Raw genomic sequence first — 24,805 nt, 5'->3', positions numbered from 1 at the left:
TTAGACGCCCTGCATTTGGCATTTTCCTTAAGTGCACTTTCGGATGGTACATCCTGTTGAAGCAACGCCCAGCGTGGCTCAGTTAGCAGTGTAAATATTAGGATGTTAAACAATGTCGCCCGGCAGATCCATTTGTGACTACTGCGGGAGTGTGACTACTGGGGAATCCACTAATGCTATGTTGATCACACCATTTCTGTTTAAACGGCCCAAATTTCAGCAAAAAAAGATGAAGGTTTAAGATTCGTGCTCTAAAGGCCACCTGTTTAGATGGTATGAATCAGGTGAGAGTGTCACAGTCAGGATATCCTTGGGGAGTGCGTTCCAGAAACGGGGTCCTATGGTGGACATACGGGCAGGAGGAGTAACCACGAGTGAGGCAGAGCATCGCCTGTGCGTACCAGAGGGTGTGCAGTTATCTGGGATTTCTGTGGCTTTAGGGGGAGCACAGAGGTGGAAGTATTTGGTCCACAAGTATTTTAAAGAAGTTCTTATGAATTTAATATCTTGTTATCGATCAGGTCTCTTGTACACGCCAGTAAACTCTCCCTCCATTCATCCGATGCTGAGGAGCAGAGATCGGATGGTGATTCTTGGGTTTGGCGGTCTCGGCACGCACATTTACAGCCAAACAGGAAGGTAAAGCAGTAAACACGGCACAGCGTTAGTTTCAAAAATTTGAAGCAGTTTTTTCTCCTCTAAAACAATAGATTTATGACCTGTAATGCTGTAATAGGGGTGGGGGGGGAGTATTTTACTAGAGTTGAACTGTGCGTCAATGCAGCGTGCAGTACCATATCATCCCGCTAGGCGGAGCCCGAGACTATCAGTCAGGCGCGTCTCACCGAGTAAGACAGACCTGCAGCATCATATGCTCACGACACCACCTGCTGGCCATATTATGTAAAACTTGCAGCTGCTTTTTACATGCAACACGCTGCATTTTGTGTCAGTCTGAACTGTTGGGAGTGACTATATTGGAAAAAATATGACCACATAGTTTAACATCATTACATGTGGTGTCGCAGACAAAGTGTGATTGTTTTGGGGATGCAACCTATGCGTGTGAACAGCTATTTTGATTTTTGAACATTCTATTTTGATATTTTATTCATATCACTTGGTCGCCGTTATTTTATTTAGAATTCTGTATATTGCTGTTGCGAGACTACCTCATCGATGACATCACGCGCCTGGTGTTAAGATACAGTCAGCAACGATGCTGGTGATGCCAGAATAAGGACTCCCAGCACAGCAGCGGACGTGAAGATGACTGGTGAGATACAGTTCAAAACACTTTTAAAGTTAGGCTGAAACTTCTGATGAACCAACAGCGTTTTCTCGTGTAGGATTAATTTCATTCTTTTACTTTCTTCTTCCGCGGTGTTTTCTTTCTTGTTGCTGTTGCGCGGTGCACATTGAGACACATGTTCCGTAAAAATGTCACCACTTTGCTTATTTTTTGCTCGAACTCAGGTAGAAACCTCCATCGGGTGATTGGCGTGAGCTTTGGGCTCCTGTGTGTGCTCCAAGCTGCTCTCAACATCTGCCTGCGCCTCATCATTTGTGAGTCTTTCTAGTTTTTTTTTTTTTTTTTCCACCCCAAGTTTATTATCTTGACAAAAAATCTTATGCTTGTTTTTTGCTGTTACAAAGCACGAAAATTTTCTTAGGAAGAAAATCTTGATGATTTCCTATTAAAACCATAAATTCTGAAGATCTAAACAATGTTTCCAGCTCAGCCGGAGCCATTGTCCGTTGAATATAATTATAATTCCTCTGCAAAGTCTAATAAAAGTATTTGTGCTTTTTCAGACAGTGAAGCACCAAATGGGACAGCTGAAGAGAGAAATAAGTTTGATAAACTTGGTAAGTTTAAAGTCAGAGAAGCCTCAGACGTCCAGAATCGGTGTGGCCACCGGTCTGACCGCTCAGGTCTGATCGCCATTTCCATTCCATCGACTCAGCCGACGCTTGATTGTTTCTAAGTGTTAAGCACAAATATGGTGTGAGGGTGTCTCATGACAGGAACTTTCAAATGCCCGATGACCATTGCGCAACACTCATAGTTGAGTAAGGGCCAGTTTCATGAGAGAGACGGGAAGGCTGGCAGGAGAGAAAATAAGGCTGACAAATAAACACCAGAAAGCACTTGGTTATCCGCTCTAGCAAGGATACAGGACTGGCCTTTACAAATGAGGGACGGGGGCGTAGAATATGGGTGGGTGGTGGGTGGTGGTGGTGGGGGGGCAAACAGAGTGATTTCATCAGGACGTTTCATCTTGTTCGCTTAGCTTCCTCTCTCTGAACTGTCGCTCTGCTTCTCTGACCTGTCCCTGTTTCCTCTCCCTATATTTTGTGACGTTCATCACGACAGATCCCTATTTCCAACAAGGATGGTTCCATTTCCAAAAAAGCTTGTATTACATATCCTCTGTGAAGAACACGTGGCACCTCAGCAGAGAGTACTGCCTGCAGGAGGGGGCAGATCTGGCCATCATCAACAGCAGAGCGGAACAGGTGGTGACGGGGTATGGATCTGGGAGGGGGGGGGCAGAGTCAGTCCCGATTGGGTGCAAGGAGAACTCAGCCATGATGGTTTCTCTCCACCATCAAGGCTTTCTGGAGAATTTCAAGATGACCTTATGGATCGGACTGATGGAGCAGAGAAGTGAAAGGACGTGGCGCTGGGTGGATGGAACACCATTAACTGAAAGGTGCTGCGCTCCTTCTGGAATGAAATTCATGTTCCCAACAAATGAATTCTAGCTGGTCTTATACAATTAAAAATGTATTCTTTTTTTTTTTTTTTTACTCTTTTAGCTACTGGAGCCTGGGTGAGCCCAACAATTACGAGGGCAGACAAGAACAATGTGTAGAACAAATTGACAGAGAGGACAAGAAAGGATGGAACGATTTAGTCTGTGAATTCAGCAATTTCTATATGTGCGAAAAGAGGATATTTCCATAAAACATAAATGATCAGTATAAGTGGGTCTGCGTGTTCTCATGAACCCGTTTTTATCGGCAGTTTATGCCTTCTGACGGATCCATTAGAACCCTTCTTGTCCTGGTGTCTTTGTCCCACATGTCATTCATCACAGGTGATTTCTCTCTGTCTCCTTTGAGGGTTTTATTACATATATTGTTTTCTTGTTTTCCCACCGGCCCATCAACTGCCTTGAAACCAGAAATGATAAATATGGTGGTGATGGATTACTTTTTTTCTTGTGAGCCGTGCCCTTTATACTGCACTGCAATATTGTGTTCCTGGTACAATCTGTAATCTTTCAATAGTTAAAGCAAATAAACACAGTGAACCAGCGTTTACACTGATTTCAGTCAACAGCATTGGAACCGCACAGAACTATCCATTTGTTGTTTCTGGGGTTCGCTGGAACCCCAAATGCTCAGGACCCCTCAGGAATTGCAGATATCTTCATCCACGTCCTGTTCGGCTTCACGTCCTATTCTCCCGATGTTGCTATTTTTCGCGCCCGCCACAGCTGTCGCTCCAGCCCTCTTCTGCCTCTTGTCCACCCCCCTTTGGCCTTTGACCTCAGACAGTCCAGTCCAAACAGGGTGCAGATGTTCCTGAACTGTGCCAGCCACTTGGATGTGGCATCGAACAAACTGCTGTTATGTGCTGGATTGTGTCAGGGGCCTCTTTGCTCCTTGAGATCCTGGCGTGGAGCTGGTTGTCCAGGCTTCTGACACTCTTGTGCTCTCTGTCCCCGTGGTGCAATGATCAGGGCCTCTGGGATGTCTGCCGGTCCAGCCTTTTTCAGCCATTGCTTCCCATGCACGGCGAGGAGCTTTCTTTACTTTCCACCAGTGGACTCTACACCTCTTTTGGCCAGCTTATGATACCTGCAGAAGATAATTCTGTTAGGATGGGGAGGTTAGATTTGTTTTTATATTCCCCTGCCCTGTCTTTTTTCTTTTCCCTCATCTGTGCAGGCTGGGGGTGGCAGGCAGGTTTCTCCGACCCCTCTGGAGTTCCTCACCTGCTGCTTGTCAGCTCATCAGGAGCGGCTGTATTTATCTCCAGCTCGTCCTCTCATGCGCTGCCAGTTCGTCTCTTAAACGCTGAGTGGTAATTGGGTACCGGCTAGTGTGCTCGTTCTTATTGAGAGAAGCAAACGTTTGGATTCCCTGTTTCCATTTGTTTTTGCTTCCAGCCTCAGCTGCCACGCTCAGCCTCGTTTCCTGGATCCAGCCTGCTCTCGTTTGGGCTACATCTGCAAGTTTTGCTTGTATTTTGAATAAACCTTTTTGGAAAAGGACTTTTCTGGTTGTGGGCTGCATTGTGGGTTCAGTGTCCCGTCCAGCTTCTGCCTTAACAAACTCATCTTTATTTTCTGTTGCTATTCAACTTTTCTAGGCATTTTACATGAACCTTAGTGTCAGTCATTTACTTTAGCGGGCTTTGGGAGTGCATCAAGGTCAGTGGTCTTAACCACTGAGGTTCTCAATAAGAAGGTCAAGAACCTTTGACTTGATCATTGAACCCGCATGTTTCCTCAATTATTAGTCCTGAACTGTTGCTTCATTGAGAACATGATGACCAAAAAAGCCTTCAGTTCACATCAATTCAGTAAGTTTCAGATCACATTTTTTATCTGGAGGGGTTAACTGTGTTAAATTGCAAAGGTAACATTGTTACAAACTGCTTCCAGAACTTCCAGAAGGTTCACCAGGTGCTGTATGATTGAGAGACAGTAGAAGCAGAAATAAGGAAAAAGTCAGCACCAAATTCTCTCGGCGGTTTAATAAATCAACCGCGGAAGGGGGGCAATTATTCTTCAAGCATTACAATAGTATAACATCAAAAGATAATTGGATATGTTCACCTTCCTAATTGCCAGTCAAAACCTCTTTCTTGACATCATAATATGCGTTAAACTGGAGCTGCTGTGATCCTCAAACTAGGTCGTAGCTACCTGGCGTAGATATGGAGAGATTTAAAAATAAAAGGGCCAAAGAAGAGCCCAGCCGCTCTGCTGTGTGAAAATGCACACATCAGTTTTTTTTGCAGAGCTTTGCAGGTTTTGTTGGATTTTACTTATTAAGCATTAGTGCAAAAACAAAACTTAAATAAGGAAGGAGGGGAGGAGAGAGATGCTCCAGCTAGATCATAAGGGAGGAACAAACGGAAAACTTCACTTTCAACAAGACCGTCATCTCATCCATACGTTTGAAATATGGCGATGGTTTTCTATGTTAAGGATGAAAAAATTTCCACAACAAAGGAAGACTCCTGTGACTCTCTGATCAAATTTGGTGCAGACAGTAAAGTCATCAATGTAGCAGGTAATGACATTATTATTATTATTTACAGAACCTGAGCGAGGAGTAATTTTGAGGGATGGCGTTTTGGTATGAATGTGGTTATTCACTGCTTTACCTTCAGGTGATGGAAAAGTAAAGAAATCTTCTTCCAGATGTGCTGTGTTGTTTTTCTGCCTGCTCTTCCTCCTCCTCCTCCTCCTTTTTATTGGACTTTTGATTCGGTTTGAAACTCTGAGTTCTATCTGTGAGTATGGGCATTTAAACCAGCCACAGAATCTTGAAGCCGATTCTAATCCTCACTGTTGATGTTTTAAACAGTTAACAGCGGCAAAGCTAACAGAGAAGTGGAGATGACCCTGTTACAGACCAGCTACAACATGACTAAAGAGAGAGACCAGATACAGACCAGTTATACACATGCCATCGCAGAGAAATACCAGTTAAGGGATAACCTGACGAAGCAGACGGGGAAGTTACAGACTAGTTACAACAATTTGATGAAGGAAAAGGAGCAGCTGCAGACCAGTTACAACAACCTCATTACAGAGAGAGACCAGTTACAAAAGAGGAACAACAAACTGACTAAAGACAATGACCACCTGCAGACCAGTTACAACCACCTTAACACCAGCCAAACTGGTTAGAAAACCTGACTAAACAAAGAGACCAGTTGCAGACTGGTTACAACAATGTCACCAAAGAACTGGACCAACTGCAATCAAGTTACATAAGGCTGGTTAAAGAAAAGGATCAAATACAGACCAGTTATGATAACCTGGTTAAAGAAAAGGATCAAATACAGACCAGTTATGATAACCTGGTTAAAGAAAAGGATCAAATACAGACCAGTTATGATAACCTGGCTGAAGAAAAGGATCAAATACAGACCGGTCACAACAGCCTGAAGCAGGAGAGAGACCAGTTACAGACCAGTCACAATGACCTCATCAGGGAAAGACACCAGTTAGAAGGTAACCTGACGAGACAGATCTACCAGTTACAGACCGGTCACAATGACCTCATCAGGGAAAGACACCAGTTAGAAGGTAACCTGACGAGACAGATCTACCAGTTACAGACTAGTTATGATAAACTGGTTAAGGAAAATGATCAAATACAGACCAGTTATGATAACCTGGCTGAAGAAAAGGATCAAATACAGACCGGTCACAAGAGCCTGAAGCAGGAGAGAGACCAGTTACAGACCAGTCACAATGACCTCATCAGGGAAAGACACCAGTTAGAAGGTAACCTGACGAGACAGATCTACCAGTTACAGACCGGTCACAATGACCTCATCAGGGAAAGACACCAGTTAGAAGGTAACCTGACGAGACAGATCTACCAGTTACAGACCAGTTATGATAAACTGGTTAAAGAAAAGGATCAAATACAGACCAGTAATGATAACCTGGTTAAAGAAAAGGATCAATACAGACTAATACATTCAACGTTACCACGAGAGAAGGACCAGCTGCAACAGCGAGTGAAAGAGCTGAGCACCAGCCGCACAGGAAAGTCCAGAAAAGCTTCAGGGTATAATGAAGTTCTGATGGATTTTACCTTCATCCGCAGTGCATTTCCTCTAAATACGCTGCAGAATTGTGCATTTTTAACTAGTTTAATGATAATGTTGTGTGTTGGTTTTTTTTAGATTCAATTGCCATTTGGAAAGATTGACTGAGGAGAGAGCTAACCTGAAGAGATCTCTGATAATCCGGGTATGATTATGGTGCCTTGATCATTCTGGAAAACAAGGGTCATCGACCCAGTCCGACAAGGCTTCGAATCCAGCCAGGTTTTCCCTCCTGCCCAGTTTTTACCGAGGGCACTGGAACCTCAGGTCAAAGCAGGTGTCTACCTGGGTGGACAGAAAACCTGGCTGGATGAGAGCCCTTGTAGAACTGGGCCGAAGACCCCTGATGCGGAAGAACAGTTTATGCATTTGCGTTTCGTTTTTCTGTTTCCTTGCCCCGCTGGAAAAGGATGGGTGTATTTCAGCGGAAGTCTCTACCAAGTTTCCTCCACCAAGAAAACCTGGGATCAGAGCAGAAGCGACTGTCGTCAGAAAGGTGCAGACCTGCTGATCATCAACAGCGAAGAAGAGCAGGTATCACAGTTCACAAGAGCAGGACCAAATATTCACCAGAGAGTTTAATTTAATCACCTTTTTGATGGTTTGTGTTGGAAACAAGGCTTTTGCCAACCGGTTCCAGAAGTACATGTGGATCGGCTTGACCGACGTGACCAACGAGGGGTCGTGGAAATGGGTGGACGGGACGGCGATGTCTACAAGGTTACTGTCTTTGATAAGAGGACTAACTTTGGTTGTTTTCTGACACAAGTCTTCTTTTTCTCCAGTTACTGGAGTTCAAAGGAGCCGAACGGCGGGAAAGGCGAAAAACTGTGTTGATATAAAGAACTTCAATGCAGAAAAGAGCTGGAACGATGAATCCTGCTCCCTTTCCCTCTTGTGGATCTGTGAAAAGAAGCTTTTTCAGTGACCGACATGTAAACAAATCAGCAATTAAATCTTTTGTCGCCTCTGAAACCATGGTAACGGTATTGTGATGCATTGATAATCAGCTAAAAGACCTTGAAAACAGGACATTCTGCTTCTGAAATATTTGGTTTGTGAAAGTGTATTTTCACTGTGTGTCGGTGCATTTTGAAGCAGGAAAACTGGTGCCTGTGATGCACGAATGAACCAGTCGCATCAGCAGCTTTGGGTCTGTTTATTTACTCACTGGTAGTTACTAAAATGGCAGCAGCTTTGTGTCAATGATGTGATCTATTATGCTTGTTATTACAACTCTGGGCCAGTTTGGCAATGAACAAAATAAATAATATTGTGCTTCATAAGCTTTTAATAACTGATCAACACGTCTCTGCTCTCCCTCTTTAGTCGACATTATTCAATTTAAAGTGGTAAAAGCCAGTTGAGCTCAGTTTTTTTCTTCCAGCATTTTATGTTTATACAACATCACGTTTAGTGATAGCAGAAGTGACAGTTCCTCTTATTTAAAACCAGACAAGTGTTAAAGATGAATGCTGTGTAAGTGTTTCAAGACATCTGCAGCAGGACCATCAGAACAGATGGACATGATTGATGACTTTGACCTCTATGCGAACGTAGAGAGACCAGCAGGTCACCCAGACAGGATGGAGCGTTGTCGTCAGTGTTGTGGACATGTGTACAAGGATTCCAATCAGGAGGTAAAGACCCCACAAGCCTCGTTTTCAGGTAACCAACACAGAGAAAGATGTGTTGTTGATGATTGTCGCAGTTAAAATACAAGAATTGCTAAAAGAGAAACTAGTTCTGAGTCTTAACATCATGTTTGTAAAACAAAAGGACAGAAATCTTGGAAAATTTGGCTTCAGGATGAAATTTAATCCCAGGAAATATTCTAATCGTTGTGTTGGCTTGTGCAGATAAAGGTTAAAACACATCCTAGATATAGCAGAAGAGACACCTAAATGAATGAAAGCACGAAAACGTTAATGACATTTGGACTGATGCAGAAAATGAAACTTTTTATAATGTATTTTTTGCATTTCAGTTGCTGAAAATGATCAACGTTCGGACAAAAGGCCGCGCCGAGCTGCTGCACTTCTGGCCCTGATCTGCCTTCTCTTGGTGGTTGGCCTCACAACTATGGGTTTCCTGTGTAAATTATTATACTTTCTCCACAAACGTCTGGTTGTTTACTTCGCCAACGATTATCTTTTCATTTTGATGTCAGCGATGGCAGCAAATGGAGTAATGTTTCATCGGGAATGTGTCACAGATACAAAGCACAGCTCAGAAAAGCAACTGGCTCGACTGGTCACCATCTACACCAACATGACGAGTCAGCTACTGACCCAAAACAGGGAGGTCCAACAGCGCTTCAACAACCTCAGCAAAGACACCGACGAATTACAAAAAATGTTACGAGGTAACTGAAGAAAGGTCATTTTTCAGAGATTCTGATAAGTGCCAAAGACTCAAAAAAAAAAACAACCTGAAAACTTCTCCATATGTGTACTTTGCTAATTTAATCTCTACACCCTCAAATTTTCAACGATGAAGGTTTATTCTGAAGTTTCTCCTCCACAGAGTTCTCATTTCTCACAGATGAGACTCTGACTTATTGAAACATATTTATATGATTTTTCCATGTGTGTTTCCTGCCCCGCTGGAAAAGAATGGGTGTATTTCAATGGAAGTCTCTACCAAGTTTCCTCCACCAAGAAAACCTGGAATCAGAGCAGAAGCGACTGTCGTCAGAAAGGTGCAGACCTGCTGATCATCAACAGCAAAGAAGAGCAGGTATCACAGTTCACAAGAGCAGGACCAAATATTCACCAGAGAGTTTAATTTAATCACCTTTTTGATGGTTTGTGTTGGAAACAAGGCTTTTGCCAACCGGTTCCAGAAGTACATGTGGATCGGCTTGACCGACGTGACCAACGAGGGGTCGTGGAAATGGGTGGACGGGACGGCGATGTCTACAAGGTTACTGTCTTTGATAAGAGGACTAACTTTGGTTGTTTTCTGACACAAGTCTTCTTTTTCTCCAGTTACTGGAGTTCAAAGGAGCCGAACGGCGGGAAAGGCGAAAACTGTGGTGATATAAAGAACTTCAATGCAGAAAAGAGCTGGAACGATGAATCCTGCTCTCTTTCCCTCTTGTGGATCTGTGAAAAGAAGCTTTATCAGTGACCGACATGTAATCAAATCAGCAATTAAATCTTTTGTCGCCTCTGAAACCATGGTAACGGTGTTGGTGATGCATTGATAATCAGCTAAAAGACCTTGAAAACAGGACATTCTGCTTCTGGTTTATATATAATATTTGGTTTGTGAAAGTGTATTTTCACTGTGTGTCGGTGCATTTTGAAGCAGGAAAACTGGTGCCTGTGATGCACGAATGAACCAGTCGCATCAGCAGCTTTGGGTCTGTTTATTTACTCACTGGTAGTTACTAAAATAGCAGCAGCTTTGTGTCAATGACGTGATCTATTACGCTTGTTATTACAGCTCTGGACCAGTTTGGCAATGAACAAAATAAAAAATAGTGTGCTTCATAAGCTTTTAATAACTGATCAACACGTCTCTGCTCTCCCTCTTTAGTCGACATTATTCAATTTAAAGTGGTAAAAGACAGCAGTTGAATTCAGGTTTTTTTTTTTAGCATCACAAGTGCCAGAACACGTTCAGAGCATATGTGAACTTTCTCCGTGACCCCGAAAACAGGAAACAAGTGGTTAAGAAAATAGATTGCAACGATAGATATGAAGGTATGAAAATATAACTAGCAGAAGTGACGGTTCCTCTTATTTACAGCCACACGCCCGTGAAAAATGCATTTTGTGTAAGTGTTTCAGGACATCTGCAGCTGGACGGATACAAGAAAATACAAATTTCTCCAGCTTCTCATGTTCTTTCTTCCTGAGGTTGCTATCACTTGGGATAGCTTGGAAAGCCAATTGTGCGGGTGAGCATCAGATGCGGCATATATCAAGGAGATGTCCTGTGCCCCCCTGCTGTTCTGCATCGGCTTAAACCCCCTCAGCCAGATCATCACAAAGAGTGGCTTTGGGTTCTGAAGTGGAACAACCATCAGCCACCTCCTCTACATGGATGACACCAAGCTGTGTGCCAAGAACGAACGTGACATTGACCCTGATTCACCTCACTGGGATCTATAGCAAAGACATCGGGATGTCATTAGGACTAGATAAATGTGGACATCTAGAAGAGGAAAGTTGATCACAACTGATGGGATTAAACTACCTGAAGGGAACGTCACAGATGTGCAGGAAAGCTATAAATACCTGGGGATCCCCCAGGTAACTGGTAACCATGAGGAGGAAGTTAGGAGGTCAGCCACAGCTAAATACCTGCAGAGGTTAAGACAGGTGCTGAAAAGTCAGCTGAATGGTAAGCACAAGATCCAGGCCATTAACACTTACGCCCTGCCATTAACACTTACGCCCTGCTGGCATAACACCCTGGCCACTGGAAGAGATACAAGCCACTGACATCAAAACAAGGAAGCTCCTTACCATGCATGGAGGGTTTCATCCTAAGTCCAGTGTCCTGAGGCTGTACACAAAGAGAAAGGAAGGGGGCTGAGGACTAGTAAGTGTCCGAACTACTGTCCAGGAGGAAACAACAAGCCTCCGAGAGTACATCAAGAAGATGGCCCCCACTGACCCACTGCTGAGTGAATGCCTCAGGCAACAAAAGCCCACCAAGGAGGAGGAACCCGAGGGGCTATCATGGAAGGATAAGCCAATGAATGTACCACCGACAAATTGAGGAAGTGGCTGATATTGAGAAAACCTACCAGTGCCTAGAAAAGGCCGGACTGAAAGACAGCACAGAGGCACTACTCATGGCTGCACAAGAACAGGCCCTGAGCACCAGAGCAAGAGAGGCCAGGGTCTACCATACCAGACAAGACCCCAGGTGTAGGCTGTGTGGAGACGCCCCTGAGACAGTCCAGCACATCACAGCAGGGTGCAAGATGCTAGCAGGCAAGGCATACATGGAGCGGCATAACCAGGTGGCTGGCCTAGTGTACAGCAGGAGTCAGCAACACAGTGCCCGTGGGCACCAAGTCGCCCGCAATGACCACATGAGTCGCCCGCAAGCCTGTTCTAAAAATAGCAAAACTCACAAGTGAGGTGTGTCTAAGAATTTTTAAAAAAAATCACACCTGCATTTACATAGATTTTAAAATGACAATGTCTTAAAAATAAATAAAAATATAAATAAAGTGACGTGAACTCTGACGTAGTTCAAAGGTCAGTATTGTGCGCATGAAAGAACCTTTGCTCTTGTGGAGAATAAACTAGCGGGCAGTGAAGATGGTGAGTGGAGGGCAATTTTCTACCCCAAAAACATGGCAAAAAGAAGACAGTAAATTTATCATTTTCAAAGTGAATGGGAGGAAGAGTAATTTTTTACTACTGTGAAAGGAAGGTGTGTATGTTGCGTCTGTGGGGCGACTGTGATGACAGTGAAGCAGCACAATGTGGAGAGACGCTTCACTACGCGTCATGAAAGCTACAATGCTAATGCTAACTACCCACCGGGAAGCATTCTACAGTCAAGAGAAGGCCCAGGAGCTAAAAAATGTGTTTATAAAATGTAACAGATTTTGAGCAGAATTGCAGTAGATTTGTTCAGTTAAGATTTATTCAATATGAAGGTTAATTTTTTTTTTAAATGTTGCATAACTTTTAAAAACATGGTTCAACATAGTTTATGAATTGTTAAAATGGTTTAGTTTCTTATGGTTGAAAGGGTCTGGTGAAAACTCGACATTTTTTTTCTGATCAAATGTGGAAGTGATCATCTGAACAATTGCTGAGATTAATAATAATAGCGTTGAATATTGATCTTTTCTGTTACCCATTCTAAGTTATTGATACACACGATCCATTTATTTTAGAGGAGTGTGTCAAGCGGTAGCTCTTGGTTTCAAAAAGGTTGGTGACCCCTGGTGTACTGGAGCATCTGCACTGAGTATGGACTGGAGATCCCGGGGTCCAGGTGTGAGACACCCCCGAAAGTGCTGGAGGACAAGCAGGCCAAGATCCTGTCTAAGTTGTATTTGTATGCAGATCTGTCCTGAGACGTACCGGTATATGAATCATCAGGTTTTAAAAAAACATCCATTGCATTGTATTACTTCACGCTAGCCCGAATATAAGACGACCCTGATTATAAGACGACCCCCTCTTTTTCAAGACTCAAGTTTGAAAAACGACTTTTTGAACACCAAATTTAATTTTTATACAGAAAATAATTACAGTACATCTGAAACAAATGATTATATCTTCGACCCACTTTTCTCCAGATTGTCGCTACATTTCTATATTTTCTGTTATCTCTTCTCTTATTTTCTTCTCGCTATTTTTTATTTTTCTTCTTCGTGCTACCGCTATTTTTAGTTTTCTTCTTCGTGACAGGGGTTCGCTTTGGCCTGAGACGTTAAGTTCAGCATTCGTTTTAAAGATATCTGGCGCCATCTAGCGTTGTGAATGGGTATAATGTCTAGACCGCGAATGTAAGACGACCCCCACTTTTTCAGTCTTATTTCAACGCAAAAAACACCGTCTTATATTCGGGCCAATACGGGTAACCACCGCAGGTTTTCAATAGCAAAGTGAAAGTCTTTTTTTGTGTGATTTGATGCTGCAACCCTTCTCCCACTCGAGAAATCAGTTGTTTTTGATGAGTCACACAAGATGTGGTTGTCTAGACCGGCGTTTCAATTATGTCAAATAAAACTACATTGTTGCAAAGGGCTACAGTGATTTATATTTTCACTTCTGCTTCATGAGAAACAGTTCACCACTAACAAATACTTCACCTCACACATTGTTACGCTGTAACATTTAAAATGAAAATATCTGTAAAAAAAAAAATGGAAATGGAATCATGAAACAATTGGATGCTTGTTTCAGGACTATGATACAACACTGATACATTTGGCGATTTTTCAGATTCAAAAGAACTTTGATCTTCCAATGATCAAAAGCCACTGGGCACGCATCCTAAAACATCCTACAATGCTATTTAATCTCGTATTAATACTGCGTAATGTGTACGCGAACTTTATCGGGATCCACGATTTTACCTCGCAGACAGTACCACCAAGTAACCAGCAGGGGAGGCAAACAAACAAAAGAGAGATTCACGCAGCAAAGAAGAAGTGTTGCATCCAATCAGACAAGACGTCCATTTTAAACCAGAGTTAGCAGCGCTGATGGGAATTTCCCATCTTTTTGGTGAGCCGTATTTTTGGACTCTTCCCTGTCTCACCGTTCGCCCCATTACCAGTATATTGACTGCATGTTTGCAGTTATATTACCTCGAAATGCGTTGATTATTGAACTGGAGTCGTGTTGTATATTATGTGGAATGTTAGCTAATTCTTAAAAAGGCAATTAGTTCTGGCATAGAGCTAGCCTCGGGTACAACGCTTCAAAGGCTCGGCTGGTTGACGATCTTGCCGGATCGCCACAGGCGGAGAGTTCCTGGTCAGTCAGTGAAAACCACAACACCGTCACCGACCCGGAGCTATTCATGAACACTTGGGAGCTTTTGGCTTCATGAGGTCTGTCTGTCGTGGATTTTGAGCACACGGCCGTCGCATTTTCCCAACTGTTTCATGGGAACCCAGGAGGGGGAGAGAGGTAAGTTGGGATTCGGTGGTCCGGTGCATTCAAGGCTAACGACACGTATGGTTAATTGACGCTAACGTTAGCTTCCTGCTTTCGGCTACTTCCCCGTTGTCATTTATGGTCAAAGTTTGGACTTGTCTTATTTAACCGTTAACATCTAAAACACGATTAAGTCATCAGTCTCCAGTTTTTGTCATTTAGAGACGTACTTTCTTCCTAAATTAGCACCATGCCTGAGTATTTTCATACTACCGATGAAAGTTTCGGGGAAAAAGCTGGAGGGGATTTATGGCATTTAAACTAGTCTGTACCATTGCCTGTAGTTTGTAGTAACATTAAGCCATTACTACCATGTAGTTTACGACCAAAACTTGCTGTTAATTATTGACGCCGTTCTTTTGGTTCCACTGTTTATGGTCGCTGTTCGGTGAGAGGAAAAATGACTCCCGCAGTGACCGGAAGGACTCCCTTGACTTTTTTGTTTTCTGCAGACTGGATCGATGTGGCAAATAATCTGCTCCGCCAGTGTCACACAAACCCCAGGGTGAGGAAGCTGACGGACTGTGATGCAGATGTGTTCATTGCTCTTTACGAGAACATTCTGGGGGAAAAGGTTCCAGGTAAACAGCCTGAAGAGCTTGTTTTAGTCACGTGATGCAGTAATATGTAGAGTATTTTTGTCATAACAAGCATTTGTGAGGCTTTTCCTGCTTAATCCCGGATACATTGGGATTATATACCATGTGTGTATTCTTGACCAGTTTCTCAACTCCCATCCACACCACCAAGGGTCAAAGGTTAATGATATGGGGTTCTGGAGTTGACAGAACTTGTGGTGTTGCTGTAGTTAGCAATGCAGGCATGAGCTGTTTAATATGAACGGCGTTGTGATTGCAAGCAATTAGAGCTGAAGTGTTTAAATGTGTGCCATGTGTTTGGATCAGTGGTTTCTTGAATGGTTTTATGTGTTCTGTTTATCCGTAGTGGTGTGTTTGTTTGTGCTTAGATTATATCGCAGCGGCAGGAAGTCAGGAGGATGATATCCATAACGTTCAGTCAGTGATTGATTCACTGTCCCTGGATTACCTTCAGATCAGCCTCTCGCACATTACAGGTACCGTGATCTACTTAAGAAATAAGGACTTTACTTGGCATACATGTGTTTCTGAGTGAAAAGTGAATATTTTGTCTTCTATTTTTGTTGAGTGGTAAATATAACAGATGTCTGCATGGTTACAGGTGAAAATGTCATCCGGGGGGATAAGGATTCAATCAAGAACCTCCTGGAAATCTTTGATGGCCTCCTCGAATATCTTAAAGAGGAAATGATCGAAGAGTCACAGAATGGTGGGAGCCATCACTCTCCCTTCCTGTTTTTTTCTGTTTTTTTTGTTACAATTTCTGATTATTCTATGAAGGTTTCTGCCAACTGCTGCTTCCATAATATTGAGAAAGGATTTTTAACAACAAGATACGATCAGAGATGACCGATTATTCTGCTCGTTGTGGGTTAGCAGTGGTGAAAGGGCAAATTTCACAACTTTAAACATTCAGTGTATTTCCTCTTTACTATCTTTGTTGAGGTTAGATGTTCTCTCTCCTTTTTTTGGGCCTTTCCACTGAACAGTCAGCACTTTTGGCAGAACTGAGAATGTCTTTGTTTGAATGAGGCCCTCTGTCAGCCTACTGCCATGCTCCAATTAGTAGTTGATAATTGTTGGTCCGATGTGTTTCTATGAGCTTTTAAAACTTGCTTTTTGATTGTAAGGCGTGTTTGTTCTTGGCTCTGCCATTGATTGGAGCTGCAATGATGATTTGTTGATGTGTTCTTTTAGCTGCTCTTCACATCTTTATCTTTTCAGATGGAATCGCAGCACTGAGGAACAGTACCGTCACAGAGGAGCCCGAACAATCCTCGTCTTCCATCGGAGAGTAAGAACTTCACCTTTTCAGCAGTGTATTTTATGTCCTAGAACACTAAAGAGGTCCTTGCTAATATAGGAATTGCGTTATAAAATGATAATGATTGAATTACATTACAGTATCACTTCTTTTTCGTCTATGTGTCAGCTGTTTGACGGCTTGTGTGACGCCTTTTAGACGCCCTGCATTTGGCATTTTCCTTAAGTGCACTTTCGGATGGTACATCCTGTTGAAGCAACGCCCAGCGTGGCTCAGTTAGCAGTGTAAATATTAGGATGTTAAACAATGTCGCCCGGCAGATCCATGTGTTTGGTGACTACTGCGGGAATCCACTAAATGCTATGTTGATCACACCATTTCTGTTTAAACTGCCCAAATTTCAGCTTAAAAAAGATGAAGGTTTAAGATTCGTGCTCTAAAGGCCACCTGTTTAGATGTAAATTGAAGGTGGGTGGAGATGTCACAGTCAGGATATCCTTGGGGAGTGCGTTCCAGAAACGGGGTCCTATGGTGGACATACGGGCAGGAGGAGTAACCACGAGTGAGGCAGAGCATCGCCTGTGCGTACCAGAGGGTGTGCAGTTATCTGGGATTTCTGTGGCTTTAGGGGGAGCACAGAGGTGGAAGTATTTGGTCCACAAGTATTTTAAAGAAGTTCTTATGAATTTAATATCTTGTTATCGATCAGGTCTCTTGTACACGCCAGTAAACTCTCCCTCCATTCATCCGATGCTGAGGAGCAGAGATCGGATGGTGAATTCTTGGGTTTGGCGGTCTCGGCACGCACATTTACAGCCAAACAGGAAGGTAAAGCAGTAAACACGGCACAGCGTTAGTTTCAAACAATTTGAAAGCAGTTTTTCTCCTCTAAAACAATAGATTTATGACCTGTAATGCTGTAATAGGGGTGGGGGGGGAGTATTTTACTAGAGTTGAACTGTGCGTCAATGCAGCGTGCAGTACCATATCATCCCGCTAGGCGGAGCCCGAGGACTATCAGTCAGGCGCGTCTCACCGAGTAAGACAGACCTGCAGCATCATATGCTCACGACACCACCTGCTGGCCATATTATGTAAAACTTGCAGCTGCTTTTTACATGCAACACGCTGCATTTTGTGTCAGTCTGAACTGTTGGGAGTGACTATATTGGAAAAAATATGACCACATAGTTTAACATCATTACATGTGGTGTCGCAGACAAAGTGTGATTGTTTTGGGGATGCAACCTATGCGTGTGAACAGCTATTTTGATTTTTGAACATTCTATTTTGATATTTTATTCATATCACTTGGTCGCCGTTATTTTATTTAGAATTCTGTATATTGCTGTTGCGAGACTACCTCATCGATGACATCACGCGCCTGGTGTTAAGATACAGTCAGCAACGATGCTGGTGATGCCAGAATAAGGACTCCCAGCACAGCAGCGGACGTGAAGATGACTGGTGAGATACAGTTCAAAACACTTTTAAAGTTAGGCTGAAACTTCTGATGAACCAACAGCGTTTTCTCGTGTAGGATTAATTTCATTCTTTTACTTTCTTCTTCCGCGGTGTTTTCTTTCTTGTTGCTGTTGCGCGGTGCACATTGAGACACATGTTCCGTAAAAATGTCACCACTTTGCTTATTTTTTGCTCGAACTCAGGTAGAAACCTCCATCGGGTGATTGGCGTGAGCTTTGGGCTCCTGTGTGTGCTCCAAGCTGCTCTCAACATCTGCCTGCGCCTCATCATTTGTGAGTCTTTCTAGTTTTTTTGTTTTTTTTCCACCCCAAGTTTATTATCTTGACAAAAAATCTTATGCTTGTTTTTTGCTGTTACAAAGCACGAAAATTTTCTTAGGAAGAAAATCTTGATGATTTCCTATTAAAACCATAAATTCTGAAGATCTAAACAATGTTTCCAGCTCAGCCGGAGCCATTGTCCGTTGAATATAATTATAATTCCTCTGCAAAGTCTAATAAAAGTATTTGTGCTTTTTCAGACAGTGAAGCACCAAATGGGACAGCTGAAGAGAGAAATAAGTTTGATAAACTTGGTAAGTTTAAAGTCAGAGAAGCCTCAGACGTCCAGAATCGGTGTGGCCACCGGTCTGACCGCTCAGGTCTGATCGCCATTTCCATTCCATCGACTCAGCCGACGCTTGATTGTTTCTAAGTGTTAAGCACAAATATGGTGTGAGGGTGTCTCATGACAGGAACTTTCAAATGCCCGATGACCATTGCGCAACACTCATAGTTGAGTAAAGGGCCAGTTTCATGAAGAGAGACGGGAAGGCTGGCAGGAGAGAAAATAAGGCTGACAAATAAACACCAGAAAGCACTTGGTTATCCGCTCTAGCAAGGATACAGGACTGGCCTTTACAAATGAGGGACGGGGGCGTAGAATATGGGTGGGTGGTGGGTGGTGGGTGGTGGGGGGGCAAACAGAGTGATTTCATCAGGACGTTTCATCTTGTTCGCTTAGCTTCCTCTCTCTGAACTGTCGCTCTGCTTCTCTGACCTGTCCCTGTTTCCTCTCCCTATATTTTGTGACGTTCATCACGACAGATCCCTATTTCCAACAAGGATGGTTCCATTTCCAAAAAAGCTTGTATTACATATCCTCTGTGAAGAACACGTGGCACCTCAGCAGAGAGTACTGCCTGCAGGAGGGGGCAGATCTGGCCATCATCAACAGCAGAGCGGAACAGGTGGGTGACGGGGTATGGATCTGGGAGGGGGGGGGCAGAGTCAGTCCCGATTGGGTGCAAGGAGAACTCAGCCATGATGGTTTCTCTCCACCATCAAGGCTTTTCTGGAGAATTTCAAGATGACCTTATGGATCGGACTGATGGAGCAGAGAAGTGAAAGGACGTGGCGCTGGGTGGATGGAACACCATTAACTGAAAGGTGCTGCGCTCCTTCTGGAATGAAATTCATGTTCCCAACAAATGAATTCTAGCTGGTCTTATACAATTAAAAATGTATTCTTTTTTTTTTTTTTTTTACTCTTTTAGCTACTGGAGCCTGGGTGAGCCCAACAATTACGAGGGCAGACAAGAACAATGTGTAGAACAAATTGACAGAGAGGACAAGAAAGGATGGAACGATTTAGTCTGTGAATTCAGCAATTTCTATATGTGCGAAAAGAGGATATTTCCATAAAACATAAATGATCAGTATAAGTGGGTCTGCGTGTTCTCATGAACCCGTTTTTATCGGCAGTTTATGCCTTCTGACGGATCCATTAGAACCCTTCTTGTCCTGGTGTCTTTGTCCCACATGTCATTCATCACAGGTGATTTCTCTCTGTCTCCTTTGAGGGTTTTATTACATATATTGTTTTCTTGTTTTCCCACCGGCCCATCAACTGCCTTGAAACCAGAAATGATAAATATGGTGGTGATGGATTACTTTTTTCTTGTGAGCCGTGCCCTTTATACTGCACTGCAATATTGTGTTCCTGGTACAATCTGTAATCTTTCAATAGTTAAAGCAAATAAACACAGTGAACCAGCGTTTACACTGATTTCAGTCAACAGCATTGGAACCGCACAGAACTATCCATTTGTTGTTTCTGGGGTTCGCTGGAACCCCAAATGCTCAGGACCCCTCAGGAATTGCAGATATCTTCACGTCCTGTTCGGCTTCACGTCCTATTCTCCCGATGTTGCTATTTTTCGCGCCCGCCACAGCTGTCGCTCCAGCCCTCTTCTGCCTCTTGTCCACCCCCCTTTGGCCTTTGACCTCAGACAGTCCAGTCCAAACAGGGTGCAGATGTTCCTGAACTGTGCCAGCCACTTGGATGTGGCATCGAACAAACTGCTGTTATGTGCTGGATTGTGTCAGGGGCCTCTTTGCTCCTTGAGATCCTGGCGTGGAGCTGGTTGTCCAGGCTTCTGACACTCTTGTGCTCTCTGTCCCCGTGGTGCAATGATCAGGGCCTCTGGGATGTCTGCCGGTCCAGCCTTTTTCAGCCATTGCTTCCCATGCACGGCGAGGAGCTTTCTTTACTTTCCACCAGTGGACTCTACACCTCTTTTGGCCAGCTTATGATACCTGCAGAAGATAATTCTGTTAGGATGGGGAGGTTAGATTTGTTTTTATTCCCCTGCCCTGTCTTTTTTGTCTTTTCCCTCATCTGTGCAGGCTGGGGGTGGCAGGCAGGTTTCTCCGACCCCTCTGGAGTTCCTCACCTGCTGCTTGTCAGCTCATCAGGAGCGGCTGTATTTATCTCCAGCTCGTCCTCTCATGCGCTGCCAGTTCGTCTCTTAAACGCTGAGTGGTAATTGGGTACCGGCTAGTGTGCTCGTTCTTATTGAGAGAAGCAAACGTTTGGATTCCCTGTTTCCATTTGTTTTTGCTTCCAGCCTCAGCTGCCACGCTCAGCCTCGTTTCCTGGATCCAGCCTGCTCTCGTTTGGGCTACATCTGCAAGTTTTGCTTGTATTTTGAATAAACCTTTTTGGAAAAGGACTTTTCTGGTTGTGGGCTGCATTGTGGGTTCAGTGTCCCGTCCAGCTTCTGCCTTAACAAACTCATCTTTATTTTCTGTTGCTATTCAACTTTTCTAGGCATTTTACATGAACCTTAGTGTCAGTCATTTACTTTAGCGGGCTTTGGGAGTGCATCAAGGTCAGTGGTCTTAACCACTGAGGTTCTCAATAAGAAGGTCAAGAACCTTTGACTTGATCATTGAACCCGCATGTTTCCTCAATTATTAGTCCTGAACTGTTGCTTCATTGAGAACATGATGACCAAAAAAGCCTTCAGTTCACATCAATTCAGTAAGTTTCAGATCACATTTTTTATCTGGAGGGGTTAACTGTGTTAAATTGCAAAGGTAACATTGTTACAAACTGCTTCCAGAACTACCAGAAGGTTCACCAGGTGCTGTATGATTGAGAGACGGTAGAAGCAGAAATAAGGAAAAAGTCAGCACCAAATTCTCTCGGCGGTTTAATAAATCAACCGCGGAAGGGGGGCAATTATTCTTCAAGCATTACAATAGTATAACATCAAAAGATAATTGGATATGTTCACCTTCCTAATTGCCAGTCAAAACCTCTTTCTTGACATCATAATATGCGTTAAACTGGAGCTGCTGTGATCCTCAAACTAGGTCGTAGCTACCTGGCGTAGATATGGAGAGATTTAAAAATAAAAGGGCCAAAGAAGAGCCCAGCCGCTCTGCTGTGTGAAAATGCACACATCAGTTTTTTTTTGCAGAGCTTTGCAGGTTTTGTTGGATTTTACTTATTAAGCATTAGTGCAAAAACAAAACTTAAATAAGGAAGGAGGGGAGGAGAGAGATGCTCCAGCTAGATCATAAGGGAGGATACAAACGGAAAACTTCACTTTCAACAAGACCGTCATCTCATCCATACGTTTGAAATATGGCGATGGTTTTCTATGTTAAGGATGAAAAAATTTCCACAACAAAGGAAGACTCCTGTGACTCTCTGATCAAATTTGGTGCAGACAGTAAAGTCATCAATGTAGCAGGTAATGACATTATTATTATTATTTACAGAACCTGAGCGAGGAGTAATTTTGAGGGATGGCGTTTTGGTATGAATGTGGTTATTCACTGCTTTACCTTCAGGTGATGGAAAAGTAAAGAAATCTTCTTCCAGATGTGCTGTGTTGTTTTTCTGCCTGCTCTTCCTCCTCCTCCTCCTCCTTTTTATTGGACTTTTGATTCGGTTTGAAACTCTGAGTTCTATCTGTGAGTATGGGCATTTAAACCAGCCACAGAATCTTGAAGCCGATTCTAATCCTCACTGTTGATGTTTTAAACAGTTAACAGCGGCAAAGCTAACAGAGAAGTGGAGATGACCCTGTTACAGACCAGCTACAACATGACTAAAGAGAGAGACCAGATACAGACCAGTTATACACATGCCATCGCAGAGAAATACCAGTTAAGGGATAACCTGACGAAGCAGACGGGGAAGTTACAGACTAGTTACAACAATTTGATGAAGGAAAAGGAGCAGCTGCAGACCAGTTACAACAACCTCATTACAGAGAGAGACCAGTTACAAAAGAGGAACAACAAACTGACTAAAGACAATGACCACCTGCAGACCAGTTACAACCACCTTAACACCAGCCAGAACTGGTTAGAAAACCTGACTAAACAAAGAGACCAGTTGCAGACTGGTTACAACAATGTCACCAAAGAACTGGACCAACTGCAATCAAGTTACATAAGGCTGGTTAAAGAAAAGGATCAAATACAGACCAGTTATGATAACCTGGTTAAAGAAAAGGATCAAATACAGACCAGTTATGATAACCTGGTTAAAGAAAAGGATCAAATACAGACCAGTTATGATAACCTGGCTGAAGAAAAGGATCAAATACAGACCGGTCACAACAGCCTGAAGCAGGAGAGAGACCAGTTACAGACCAGTCACAATGACCTCATCAGGGAAAGACACCAGTTAGAAGGTAACCTGACGAGACAGATCTACCAGTTACAGACCGGTCACAATGACCTCATCAGGGAAAGACACCAGTTAGAAGGTAACCTGACGAGACAGATCTACCAGTTACAGACTAGTTATGATAAACTGGTTAAGGAAAATGATCAAATACAGACCAGTTATGATAACCTGGCTGAAGAAAAGGATCAAATACAGACCGGTCACAAGAGCCTGAAGCAGGAGAGAGACCAGTTACAGACCAGTCACAATGACCTCATCAGGGAAAGACACCAGTTAGAAGGTAACCTGACGAGACAGATCTACCAGTTACAGACCGGTCACAATGACCTCATCAGGGAAAGACACCAGTTAGAAGGTAACCTGACGAGACAGATCTACCAGTTACAGACCAGTTATGATAAACTGGTTAAAGAAAAGGATCAAATACAGACCAGTAATGATAACCTGGTTAAAGAAAAGGATCAAATACAGACTAATTACATTCAACGTACCCAAGAGAAGGACCAGCTGCAACAGCGAGTGAAAGAGCTGAGCACAGCCGCACAGGAAGTCCAGAAAAAGCTTCAGGGTAAATGAGTTCTGATGGATTTTACCTTCATCGCATGATTTCCTCTAAAATACGCTGCAGAAGTGCATTTTAAATAGTTTAAATAATTTGTTTGTTGTTGGTTTTTTTTTAGATTCAATTGCCAGTTTGGAAAGATTGACTGAGGAGAGAGCTAACCTGAAGAGATCTCTGAATAATCCTGGTATGATTCTGGTGCCTTGATCATTCTGGAAAACAAGGGTCATCGACCCAGTCCGACAAGGCTTCGAATCCAGCCAGGTTTTCCCTCCTGCCCAGTTTTTACCGAGGGCACTGGAACCTCAGGTCAAAGCAGGTGTCTACCTGGGTGGACAGAAAACCTGGCTGGATGAGAGCCCTTGTAGAACTGGGCCGAAGACCCCTGATGCGGAAGAACAGTTTATGCATTTGCGTTTCGTTTTTCTGTTTCCTGCCCCGCTGGAAAAGGATGGGTGTATTTCAGCGGAAGTCTCTACCAAGTTTCCTCCACCAAGAAAACCTGGGATCAGAGCAGAAGCGACTGTCGTCAGAAAGGTGCAGACCTGCTGATCATCAACAGCGAAGAAGAGCAGGTATCACAGTTCACAAGAGCAGGACCAAATATTCACCAGAGAGTTTAATTTAATCACCTTTTTGATGGTTTGTGTTGGAAACAAGGCTTTTGCCAACCGGTTCCAGAAGTACATGTGGATCGGCTTGACCGACGTGACCAACGAGGGGTCGTGGAAATGGGTGGACGGGACGGCGATGTCTACAAGGTTACTGTCTTTGATAAGAGGACTAACTTTGGTTGTTTTCTGACACAAGTCTTCTTTTTCTCCAGTTACTGGAGTTCAAAGGAGCCGAACGGCGGGAAAGGCGAAAACTGTGTTGATATAAAGAACTTCAATGCAGAAAAGAGCTGGAACGATGAATCCTGCTCCCTTTCCCTCTTGTGGATCTGTGAAAAGAAGCTTTTTCAGTGACCGACATGTAAACAAATCAGCAATTAAATCTTTTGTCGCCTCTGAAACCATGGTAACGGTATTGGTGATGCATTGATAATCAGCTAAAAGACCTTGAAAACAGGACATTCTGCTTCTGAAATATTTGGTTTGTGAAAGTGTATTTTCACTGTGTGTCGGTGCATTTTGAAGCAGGAAAACTGGTGCCTGTGATGCACGAATGAACCAGTCGCATCAGCAGCTTTGGGTCTGTTTATTTACTCACTGGTAGTTACTAAAATGGCAGCAGCTTTGTGTCAATGATGTGATCTATTATGCTTGTTATTACAACTCTGGGCCAGTTTGGCAATGAACAAAATAAATAATATTGTGCTTCATAAGCTTTTAATAACTGATCAACACGTCTCTGCTCTCCCTCTTTAGTCGACATTATTCAATTTAAAGTGGTAAAAGCCAGTTGAGC

The 24,805-nt window shown here is 43.3% G+C and overlaps 3 protein-coding genes and 2 long non-coding RNA genes across 11 annotated transcripts; all 5 read left to right on the top strand.

Moving 5' to 3' along the window:
* Positions 1-1,143: 1,143 nt before the first annotated feature.
* LOC115253242 (C-type lectin domain family 4 member M-like) lies at positions 1,144-7,705 on the top strand. The gene is made up of 9 exons (XM_029850612.1): positions 1,144-1,276; positions 1,477-1,566; positions 1,816-1,869; positions 2,378-2,531; positions 2,824-2,837; positions 5,611-5,931; positions 7,065-7,402; positions 7,488-7,588; positions 7,654-7,705. Exons 1-9 carry the CDS (start codon positions 1,270-1,272, stop codon positions 7,703-7,705), a joined length of 1,131 nt encoding a protein of 376 aa, XP_029706472.1. The 5' UTR covers positions 1,144-1,269.
* LOC115253251 (uncharacterized) lies at positions 2,603-3,334 on the top strand. The gene is made up of 2 exons (XR_003891537.1): positions 2,603-2,717; positions 2,824-3,334. It is a non-coding gene; the product is annotated as an uncharacterized lncRNA (long non-coding RNA).
* Positions 3,947-4,598, top strand: LOC115253255 (uncharacterized). The gene is made up of 2 exons (XR_003891541.1): positions 3,947-4,096; positions 4,182-4,598. It is a non-coding gene; the product is annotated as an uncharacterized lncRNA (long non-coding RNA).
* Positions 7,695-24,737, top strand: LOC115253248 (CD209 antigen-like protein 2). Of its 3 annotated transcripts, none has more exons than XM_029850667.1 (6): positions 7,695-8,508; positions 8,856-8,963; positions 9,084-9,233; positions 23,846-23,970; positions 24,056-24,156; positions 24,222-24,737. In XM_029850667.1, exons 2-6 carry the CDS (start codon positions 8,951-8,953, stop codon positions 24,361-24,363), a joined length of 531 nt encoding a protein of 176 aa, XP_029706527.1. In that variant the 5' UTR covers positions 7,695-8,508; positions 8,856-8,950; the 3' UTR covers positions 24,364-24,737. The 3 variants fall into 3 exon arrangements, with proteins under 3 accessions (XP_029706527.1, XP_029706525.1, XP_029706526.1); XM_029850665.1 differs by having other exon boundaries at positions 7,695-8,536; XM_029850666.1 differs by lacking the exons at positions 23,846-23,970; positions 24,056-24,156; positions 24,222-24,737 and adding exons at positions 9,483-9,607; positions 9,693-9,793; positions 9,859-10,383 and having other exon boundaries at positions 7,695-8,536.
* Positions 14,040-21,169, top strand: LOC105419054 (centrosomal protein of 95 kDa-like). 5 transcript variants are annotated; one of them, XM_029850672.1, is made up of 8 exons: positions 14,040-14,490; positions 14,970-15,022; positions 15,463-15,592; positions 15,718-15,825; positions 16,341-16,410; positions 17,090-17,208; positions 17,715-17,847; positions 18,048-18,137. In XM_029850672.1, the coding sequence occupies exons 1-7, from the start codon at positions 14,466-14,468 to the stop codon at positions 17,798-17,800; spliced, it is 591 nt and encodes a 196-aa protein (XP_029706532.1). In that variant the 5' UTR covers positions 14,040-14,465; the 3' UTR covers positions 17,801-17,847; positions 18,048-18,137. The 5 variants fall into 5 exon arrangements, with proteins under 5 accessions (XP_029706532.1, XP_029706535.1, XP_029706531.1 ...); XM_029850671.1 differs by having other exon boundaries at positions 14,049-14,490; positions 14,970-15,098; positions 15,485-15,592; XM_029850674.1 differs by lacking the exons at positions 14,040-14,490; positions 14,970-15,022; positions 15,463-15,592; positions 17,090-17,208 and adding exons at positions 18,386-18,439; positions 18,951-19,093; positions 19,192-19,292; positions 19,400-21,169 and having other exon boundaries at positions 15,811-15,825.
* Positions 24,738-24,805: the final 68 nt, after the last annotated feature.

This window comes from Takifugu rubripes, chromosome 17, assembly GCF_901000725.2.
Source record: "Takifugu rubripes chromosome 17, fTakRub1.2, whole genome shotgun sequence".
NCBI lineage: Eukaryota > Metazoa > Chordata > Actinopteri > Tetraodontiformes > Tetraodontidae > Takifugu > Takifugu rubripes.
The sequence above is the reverse complement of the archived record's forward strand: the minus strand, read 5'-3'. Positions and strand labels throughout refer to the sequence as shown.

Excerpts from the sequence above, each read along its gene's own strand:
- LOC115253242 (XM_029850612.1), top strand. Across the intron at positions 5,932-7,064 it reads CCTTAACACCAGCCAAACTG|TCCGACAAGGCTTCGAATCC; the intron begins GTTAGAAAACCT and ends TCATCGACCCAG. Across the intron at positions 7,403-7,487 it reads TCAACAGCGAAGAAGAGCAG|GCTTTTGCCAACCGGTTCCA; the intron begins GTATCACAGTTC and ends GTTGGAAACAAG.
- LOC115253248 (XM_029850665.1), top strand. The coding sequence starts at position 8,341 with ATGCTGTGTAAGTGTTTCAAGACATCTGCAGCAGGACCATCAGAACAG. Across the intron at positions 9,234-23,845 it reads ATTACAAAAAATGTTACGAG|GATGGGTGTATTTCAGCGGA; the intron begins GTAACTGAAGAA and ends CCGCTGGAAAAG. Across the intron at positions 23,971-24,055 it reads TCAACAGCGAAGAAGAGCAG|GCTTTTGCCAACCGGTTCCA; the intron begins GTATCACAGTTC and ends GTTGGAAACAAG.
- LOC105419054 (XM_029850671.1), top strand. The coding sequence starts at position 14,466 with ATGGGAACCCAGGAGGGGGAGAGAG. Across the intron at positions 14,491-14,969 it reads AACCCAGGAGGGGGAGAGAG|ACTGGATCGATGTGGCAAAT; the intron begins GTAAGTTGGGAT and ends TGTTTTCTGCAG. Across the intron at positions 15,826-16,340 it reads GATCGAAGAGTCACAGAATG|ATGGAATCGCAGCACTGAGG; the intron begins GTGGGAGCCATC and ends TTATCTTTTCAG.